Source organism: Panthera tigris, chromosome D4 (assembly GCF_018350195.1).
Source record: "Panthera tigris isolate Pti1 chromosome D4, P.tigris_Pti1_mat1.1, whole genome shotgun sequence".
Taxonomy (NCBI): domain Eukaryota; kingdom Metazoa; phylum Chordata; class Mammalia; order Carnivora; family Felidae; genus Panthera; species Panthera tigris.
The window spans coordinates 14,933,553-14,943,494 of NC_056672.1; the positions used below are offsets into that span (position 1 = coordinate 14,933,553).

The 9,942-nt window shown below is 38.0% G+C and overlaps 1 protein-coding gene across 1 annotated transcript in view; it reads left to right on the forward strand.

Moving 5' to 3' along the window:
* Positions 1-7,085, forward strand: part of TMC1 (transmembrane channel like 1) — a 105,601-nt gene extending 98,516 nt beyond the window's left edge. Inside the window, exons 18-20 of the mRNA XM_042965019.1 lie at positions 2,991-3,069; positions 3,172-3,223; positions 7,018-7,085. Coding sequence (XP_042820953.1) covers positions 2,991-3,069; positions 3,172-3,223; positions 7,018-7,040 — 154 coding nt within the window. The 3' untranslated portion in view covers positions 7,041-7,085. The remainder of the gene's footprint in view (positions 1-2,990; positions 3,070-3,171; positions 3,224-7,017) is intronic.
* The last annotated feature ends 2,857 nt before the right edge of the window (positions 7,086-9,942 follow it).

Sequence of the window (9,942 nt, forward strand, 5' to 3'; positions counted from 1 at the left end):
CTTACATTCTAAGGAAAAAAATATATTTGCTATTGAAGAGCTAGGAAAAACACCCTGGTCCTTCCTTTCAACGCCTGAGGCCCTCCTAAATAGAAAGTCTGGTACTGTCACTGCTCGCAGTCAAGGAGGGCAAGTATGAAACCACCCTCAGAAACACTTTAGAAATAAAGCTGATGCACAGGATTTGTTTCTTAAAAGGTAAAACTAGGAAAGCTCAGGGAGAGAAGTCCCAATGATTTGAAATAAATGAGCTGGGTTCTGGGCCAAGTTGTTACCATCTACTTTGTGATGATCATGGTCATGAGTCATGTCAGAGAAGACAGGCTTCATCTTCAATTTTATTAAGGCACCAATTTAGAGGGACAAGATGATTTTCCCCTGGTAGGACTATAGCAAAATGGTAATAGTAAGACTCTGACAGTAAATCCAACCTTTACCTCCCGCTTTATACTATGACACCTTTTTTGAAGGAGAGCCATGGGAATAATTAAACAGTAAAACAGATTACTTTTGTATATTAGAGAACCTTGATCATTTGGTGGCATTCAGAATCTGATGGTGAATCTCTGGTGCAGATATTTTAGAAAATGATCTGGTTGGGGGCACCTGGGTGGCTCGGTCGGTTAAGCATCCGACTTCGGCTCAGGTCATGATCTCGCATTCGTGGGTTCAAGCCCCATATCAAGCTCTGTGCTAACTGCTCAAGAGCTTGGAACCTGCTTCGGATTCTGTGTCTCCCTCTTTCTCTGCCCCTCCTCTGCTCGCACTCTGTCTCTCTCTCGCTCTGTCTCTTTCTCTCAAAAATAAATAAACATTAAAAAAAAAAAGAAAAAAAAAGAAAGAAAATGACCTGCTGGAAGCCACCTGTTTCACCAGATGGCCCTTGAAGTGATTTTTATTTTCCAAGTTTTCGTAATACAATGGCTTGTGGGACGATGTTAAGTTATTAAGTGGTTTTTAAAAGTCAAAGCCCCTTAGTGGTATAAATGAGATCTTGGATTAAAAAAAAAAAACTGATCAAAGTTCATGTCAGATTTTATGAGTATAGTCTTACCTTAGTAAGAGACAGATTTATTTCTAAACTGAGGAGCAACATTGTTCTGATGCCAGTGGTTGAAGGTTGACTAAGTTGTCCCAAGAGTGTGGAAGAGGAACTAGTATGGCCTATGTCCCAGGCACTACCCGTATATTGATCATTGCATTTCCACGATAATCTTAAAAGGCTGGCCTCATTAATCATATTATTGCTATCACATGGAAGATATGCCCCAAATCAAGTGGCTGATAAGTCAATGCAAGCTCATGTCTTATTTCCCATCTATTATTTCCCCTAATCATTTGAAGCACCAAACAGTGAGTTTGGAATGAGTGGGAATAGACAGAAAGGCTAGAAGCCACTTGTCAGGGATGGTCTACACTCAGGGTCAGCACATGTTTTCTAAAAGGGCAAAATAGTAGATATGTTAGGTTGTATGGGTCAAAAGGAAAAATTGAGGATATTCTGTAAGCACTTACCTAACCATTTGAAAATGTAAAAGCCGTCTTAGTTCATGGGCCATGCAAAACAGGCTGGGAGTCCTTTTTACCCTGAAGATGATGGTTTGCCAACCCCTCATACAGACTGTGCAGAAGAAAGTTGGCAGGATACAAGGTCAAATAGATGTCCTGCAAGGTTGATTGTAGTTCTGAGGTTCTGATTTAAAACCCAATTTCAGTTTATTGCTGATTTGATTTTTCAAATCCTGAGATGTCATCTTCTAGTTTATGGGGCTCACACAATTCGCCTGGTTCTTTATTACCTTTAATTAGAGAATGTTACAAGTTACAGACATTTTGAATTTCCCCAGTGGCTCATAGTAAATCAGCTTGGGTGATTTTGGGATAACTGAGTAGAATTCAGGTTCTCTGCAGCCAGGTTCATTCCTTTCGGAGACCAGAAAATGATTTATGAAGAGTATTTATTTAAGTTGCATCACAAGACAGAAAAAGTGGCAAATACAGAGAGAATTCCAGAACTGCAAATGACTTGTGAGGTCTTTTGCGTTCACCCTCCAAATCCAGGCGCTTTTCTAAAAAAATCTTTATCACACACACACACACACACACACACACACACACATTTATTGAGCACCTACTTCATATCAAACAGTATATGCCAAATGCTTTCATGTATGTAATTTCATTCAAATTCCCATCACTCATATAAAAGATAAACAAACCCAGCTAAACAATATCAATAATTGTGTTGCTAGCACCAGATGGCTCATAAAGGGTATAATCTGGCATGGTTGGGGAGTAGAGGAAATGTGTTTAGTATCCAGTCATTTGCAAAAAAGAGCAATGCCAGTTACCTTTTTTTTTAATGCATTTTGTTTGTTTATTTTGCTTTAAGTGAAGATGAACATATTTATTTTTACACAAATGTTTGGCTGGAATTTGCTCTTTCTAGAAATGTAAATGTCAGTTAAAAGCCAAGGATATTCCTTTATAAAACATTTTCGTTTCAAAGAAGGGAGAAATGCAAACAATACATCCTACGGAAAAAAAATCTATGTGAATTGACTATGACTTATGAGGATTATATTCTTTGTTGTGAAAGCCAAAGGAGGGAATTTAAGGCAGAAAGTCAATTTCTTTTTTATTCCACACATTCCCTAAGCTTCCGTAGATTTTCCATTCCCTTGGATGCCCTTGGCATCAAGTTGAAATGTTACTTTTAATTATAGTTTAAACTGACGTTAATACATTTCCAAGAAGATACAATTAGGCAGCGAGGTATGGTAGACAGATTGATGCTGTGGAAGAGAATCCTTGAGTCCCACCTTCCCAGGTCCAGCTCTACTAACCATGTTCCGAGTGCATTTTTTTTTTTTTTTTTTACTTCTGTGTACTTCAGTCTTTTATCTACATTCTATGATGTAGTGAATGTAAATTTCAGAAGAATCTCGAACTGAAAACTACCATATATTTTATTATTTTTTAAAATGTAGTTTGACCATCTATTATCTCAATGCTACTGCCAAGGGCCAGAAGGCAGCAAATCTGGATCTAAAGAAGAAGATGAAACAGGTCGGATACAATTGATTTTATAAAAATATCATCTTTATTAATGTCAAGTAGTAGGAAACACCGGGAAATCTCACGTCCTTCTCTCCTTTTTGTATTGTGTAGCAAGCTTTGGAGAACAAAATGCGCAACAAGAAAATGGCAGCTGCCCGAGCAGGTTGGAGAAATGTTTGTGATTGCAAAATCTCCCCGCTATGGATAAAGTGTTCCTCCTTTTTTTTCTTTCCAAATGGGCATTTGATGTAGTATACCATTACTGCCCTGAGTGAGTCATTCCACAATTTTTACTGTTCACCTTTTGAGACCCTCTCAGCTTTTCCAGTGGAGGAAAGGCAAGGGAAAGAAAACTTGAAAAATGGAAACTTAGCAATAGTAATAGACAGGTGACTTTGCAAATTGACAGAAGAAAAAGACAACATCCACATAGTCATGTACAAATAGCAGACACAAATGCAGAAGTTCTGCCTCCTGGGGCCATTTTTATACATAGATGGATACACCAGGAAGGTATCACTAGGCTCTTCTGAGCTCACCAGTGTTGATTTCCTGGAGCCTTTTCTAATTCATTCATCTCTCTTTTTTATAACCTTCTTAAGTTTTAAACCATTAAAATAAGGCATACCCTTATTTGCCAAAATTCCCGATACGTTCTGCATTCCACATGGGAAAGTAATGTCTAAGAACCTCAGGGAACATTTTTTCAAACTTTTCCCTCGTTCTTAACTTTAAAACTCTTTATATTACTAGGGCTTTCCCCCCTTGTAAGTACTGTAAGTCAGTCCAAATTGGTTTAAGTAGAAAAAAACTTCATTAGTCCACACAAATGAATAGGAGAGTGGTGTGGATGGCCTGAGACCACGTTTTATCCCAAGTTTAGAAGTGAGCAGGGCTGAGCCCCATTTCTTTATGGTTCTTTCAACACTGCTCTCCCTCTGTGTCAGCTGACCTTTATGGCAACAGGAGAGGATGTAGCAATTTCCAGTGCTATGTCCTTAAATTACATTTGTCTTAGATGGTTTTTCCACCGTAAAGCTACTTGTTTTTTTTAATTGCATTAGCATTTTTTTTTCAGCTGTGACAAATTGTAAAAACTTGAAAGTGTACGATGGGATGATTTGACATGCACATACATTATGAAAGAGCTCCCACCACTGAGTTCATCAACACATCCATGACCTCACATATTTACCTTTGTGTGTGTGTATGTGTGTGTGTGTGAGCACTTAAGTTCTACTGTCTCAGCAAATTGCGATGTATACAATGCGGTATCATCAACTATAGTTCACCATGTGATGCATTACATCCTCAGACTTCTTCATCTTACAACTGAAAATTTGTACTCTATTACCAAACTCTATTTCCCCCACCCCGAAGCTCCTGGGTTACCATCCTGCTCTCTGTTTTCATGAGTTTGCCTTTTTTTTTTTTTTTTATTCCACATGTAAGTGACACCATGTACTGTTTGCCTTCCTCTGTCTAGTTTATTTCACTTAGCATAATGCCTTTCAGGTTTATCCACATTGTTGTAAACGGCAAAATTTCCTTCTTTTATAGGTTGAAAAATATTATATAATTCTATATCTCTATCAATCTATCTATGTGTATCTATATCACGTTTTCTTTATCCATTCCTCCATAGATAGACTCATGTGGTTTCCATCCTTCCATGCTGCAATGAACATGGGAATACAAATTAATGATTTCATTTCTTTTGGATATATCCAGAAGTGGGATTGCTGGATCATATGATAGTTTGCATTTTCCTGGGAGTGATGTCGAGCATCTTTTCATGTACTATACAGATATTGGTCATTGATAAGTCTTCTTTGAATAAATGTCTATTCAGATCCTTTGTCCATTTTAAATTAGGTTATTTGGTTTTGATGTTGTTCAATGGTATGACTTCCTTGTCTATTTTGGATTTTAACCCCTTCTCAAATATGTGGTTTGCGGATACGTTCTCCCATTCCATAGGTTGCCTGTTCGTTTTATTGACGATTTCCTTTGCTGTGTAGAAGCTTTTTAGTTTAATGTTTATTTTTGCATTTTCTGCCTTTGTTTTTGGTGTCAAGTACAAAAATCATTGCCAAGACCAAGGGCAAGGAGGCTTTTTCCTAGGTTTCCTTCTAGGAGTTTTATGGTTTAGGGTCTTACATTCAAGTCTTTAATCATCATGCATTAACTTTTGTGTATGTTGTAAGATAGGGGTTCAGTTTCATTCTTTTGCATGTGGATATCCAGTTTTCCCAGCACCATTTATTGAAAAGAATATTCATTCTTCATTGTATATCCTTGGTACTTGGTCAAAAACTAACTGACCACATATGCATGTATTTATTTCTTGTTACTCTGTTCTTTTCTAGTGATCTTGTTGTCTATTTTAGTGCCAATGCCATACTGTTTAATTACTACAACTTTGTAATATAGTTTGAAATCAGGAAGCATGATGTCCCAGCCTTGTTCTTTCTCAAGATTGCTTTGGCCACTAGGGATATTTTTGTGGTTCCATCGAATATAAGAATTGTTGTTTGTTTGTTTGTTTTTTTTCTATTTCTTTGAAAATGTCTTTGGAACTTTGAGAAGGATTGCACTGAGCCTGTAGATTGCTTTGGGTGGTAGGGACATTTTCACAAAATCAATTCTAATCCATTAACATGAAATTTCTCTCCATTTATTTGTGTCTTCTTTAATCATTATATAATGACCTTCTTTGTCTCTTGTTACTACTTCGTTGGCTTAAAATGTATTTTGTCTGAAATAAGTATAGCTGTGCCTCCTTCTGGTTTCCACTTGCACAGAATATCTCTTTCCATTCTCTCACTATCAGTTTACGTGTGTCCTTAAAGCTGACGTGAGACCTTCGTGGGCATCTTTTAGTTTGAAGCACGTATGTCACACATATCTGTGCTGTTCTTGTGTTTGCTATAGATTGTGACTATAACGTAACATCATCAAATTTGTGTTTAGAATGGTGAATGAAGGGGCACCTGGGTGGCTCAGTTGGTTAAGCGTCCAACTTCGGCTCAGGTCATGATCTCATGGTTTGTGAGTTTGAGCCCCATGTTGGGCTTGCTGCTGTGAGCACAGGGTCTGCTTTGGATCCTCTGTCCCCCACCTTCTCTGCTCCCCACCCCTGACTCTCACATGCTCTATCTCTCGCTCTCAAAAATAAATAAAGAAACATTTTTTTTTTAAAGTATCTTACAAAAAAAGAATGGTGAGCCAAAAGTTGACTTTTAAGATCTGAATTCTAGGTAAGGCTTGTTTTTATCTTCATTGTTTTAAAGATATAATAGTATAGCATGCTATTTATTTGATATTTTCCCATAATTTTTACTTAAAAACATATAAAACCTTTGCAAAAGCAGAGACCATCTTATTCATAGTTGTTTCCTCAGAACTTAATACAGAACTTTATTATATAACAGTCATTCAGTAAAGGCCTACCAAATTTCTACTGGCCAATAAGGAACTCTTTTATTTGAAAAATTTAAAAAGAATACATTTTTATATTAATTATAAAAACAGTACTAAATATAAAAAGAGCAGAACTTTCACTCCCTTGTAGAGTAAGAAATATAAAAATATTTTGTAGGTAAAAATGCTAAATATTATGGCAACCTGGAGCACATTTGGAAGATACAGATTTCAGACCACCTCATTTGGAACATTAAGCACACTGAAAGTTAATTTTTTAGAAAATGTTTATTTATTTTTGAGAAAGAGAGCATGCGCAGGAAAGGGGCAGAGAGAGAGAGGGACAGAGGATCTGAAGCGGACTCCGTACTGACCGCAGAGAGCCCTATGTGGGGCTTGAACTCACGAAACCCGAGATCATGAGCTGAGCCAAAGTTGAACTAATGCCCAACTGACTAAGCAACCCAGGTGCCCCTGAAAGTTAAATTTTGATTTGTTGCTCCTTCATCTTCTCTCTCTCTCTCTTTTGAACAGCTGCAGCTGCTGGTGGCCAGTAGCGTTCCCAGGTATGCTGGGGGCCCAGAAGGACTCTTCACCTTGCTGTTCAAAACCAGCCACTTCTGAAAAGGGCAAGAACACAAGCATTGTGAAGTTGCCGTTCCCCTCTTCTAACCCTGATGTATTGTCAAGGTCATGCTGGTCAATCCAGGCGTCACCAGTCTTAGTTCAGCAAGAAGGATCTCCACCTTGTTCCAAACTCAGGGATTTGTTCCCCCACCACCAACTTTTCCCCTGATTTATTTCCCTGGCTTTTCTTCTAACTAATGGAATTTAAAAGTGGATGTGATTCAACAATACAGGTTACTGGTTTACCTGTTGCATTAATTAAAAAAACTTTGGGTATATGGACTTTCATCTTATACCCTTCTTCTGCCTTAGTTTTCTTTGCCTGGGAACAGAAATACTTCACCTCTTTTTACCCTCAAAGTTAAGAAATACCTTTATCAAGTAGTCACTGTAATTATTCATTAACTCGCATTTTGAGACCAACGTCTTGTTTTTCCATTTTTTTTTTTCCATCTCCCCATCTAGGGCCCCCATGACTATACACCCAAGATTTTTTATTAGCTGCTGGATTCAGTAGGAAAAGGAATGGGCTTTTTAAAAGAAAAATCCTAAGGGAAGTAGGGGCCTGATTAGCATTGGATTGAAAGTCTCTCACCTTAGACAACCCACCTCTTTATGAGTTAAAAAAAAAAAAAAAGGCATTCTACATGATTACAACTCCATCACAGCTTAATCATGACCTCCAAGGATCACATTTCCTGAGTTTAGCTTCTAATATTCCATAATTTGTCTTTGCTTTCTTGTTAAGGTTAGGAAAACACACACTTTCACAGGGGGCTTTAGTTTATAGATGTGTTTAAGCGTTATCATCTGTTTAAACTTTGAATAGCAGCAATCGATGCCCTCAGGCAGCCTTGTTGTGTGACTTCAGTTACATATGCGAACCCACAATGTCCTTTTCCAGAGCTGAGCCAATTTGCCTGCCATTCTCTGCAATTGACTTGCTGGTTTTTATTACCCTGCCCGGGAGTTCTTCCTTCTTTTCACTCTTCTTCTGGCCATAAAAGGATGCCCTGTTCCTCTGCCAATCCGTGTGCCCATCACTGCCATGACACAAATTCAAGATTTCCTTCCTCTGGTCCACCTTTCCCGATTAGCCTCCATTCCCAAACTTGAGAGGTTTCCTTGGACCCTACTGGCTTTATTTCAGAGTCTATTATTTATATAGGTTTTCCTGTGCTTTTTTAACAGTACTTTACTGTCTCCTGTATGCATGCATCGTCTTTCCTATCCAGATTGTAAGCTCCCTATGAGCAGGGATCATATCTTTTAACTCTTTTGTATGCCTAGGAGAGTGCTGTGCACAGGTAGGCACTGAGCATATGCTTATTAATTAAATTGAATCAATTTAACTTGCAGCAGTCACACTGTGAAACAAAAACTTGTGTTATCTGCATGAAAAGTGTTATTATGATGGAAGAAATGGAATTATCTGTTGCGATGCAGGGTTTCTTGCCTCATTCGATTATAATGCAGATGAGTAAATAAAGTTAGTGCTTATTTCTACTTGGATCATTTTGTACTGTGTAGTAATAAGATTAGAGAATTGGTGTACATGTGTTGCCAAATTTGCAATGTGGATGACACTCCCTTGTTCTTGATCTACTTCATAAGAGAAGTGTTGAAAGCTGACAAACTGTCACCCAAGGACTTCATCTCCTAAAGGCAAGGTAGGCAATGCACTTTTTTTTTTTTTTAACTCGAGTTGCCATCTGTCCCCATACAAAGTTATTACAATATTATTGACTATATTCCCGATGCTGTGCATTGTATCTCCATCACTTACATATTTTATAACGGAAAGTTTGTGCCTCTTCAAACACTGTACTTTGGGAAAAAACGCTCAGGGTATAAGAAAGAATTCAGACATGACATTCTAAATTTCAATCTTTGTATACATTGAAAATTAAGTTGGATTTTGATTGCACCTAAATACTCCTCTGATTTAAGCTAAGCATTTTTAGAAAATTTAACCCTTTTCGTCTCCAGAGAGCTGACAAAAATATTTCCATAGTACTTACTACATGAACAAGCATCTGAAACGGTGAGTGCCGTTTCCAAAGCTGTTTGAGGACAATTTGGAGACTAGCCTTGTACTGGGAAGGTTCTGATTGCTATGATTTAGTTCTCTATCATTATTTCTCTATATAATGATCAAAACCATAGGAAAAATTTGAGAAGGCAAACCTAACCAACCAACCAACCAACCAGACTGCACCTTTTATTTTTTTTCTAAGACGAATAAAGAACCAATTCTGACCAATGTATGTGAAAACTAAATTTACTTTTCTGCAGAGCTTTGCCATTCATTTGAAAACTGAAAAACTGCATTTCGACACATTCTTTGAATTATCTCCTTTGACTTCTGAGAGTAGCACATAGTGTAAACCATACCTAGGGGCTCGTGTTAACAATACTTTGACCTGAACTATGTTTTCTTATTCTGATGGATCCCTACAACTACCAGAGCCAGAGCTAACCAGGGTTTGGAAATATTATTTGGTGACTCAAAATGTTATCATATGACGGGGTATAGTTCCCCTCGGTGCCACAGGGGGTCAGCCTTTGCTATCTTCACTCCTCAGTGGATGAGTTAATAGGAAGAGGTTTCGGGTCAACTTCTCTGTCTAACACTTCAGGGCTGGAGCCCTGCCTTTAACCTAGTAGACTTTACTGGAACTTGAAATATTTCACTTTGCTTTAGCAGCCCCTTCCTAAAAGAGTATGGGTAGATTGTGGGGAAGTGGGCTTCTCATACATGCTGGGACCACACCGGGTGTGTGATCGTTAGGAACCATGATGAAGCTGGCACGTCTTCATCCACTTGATAAA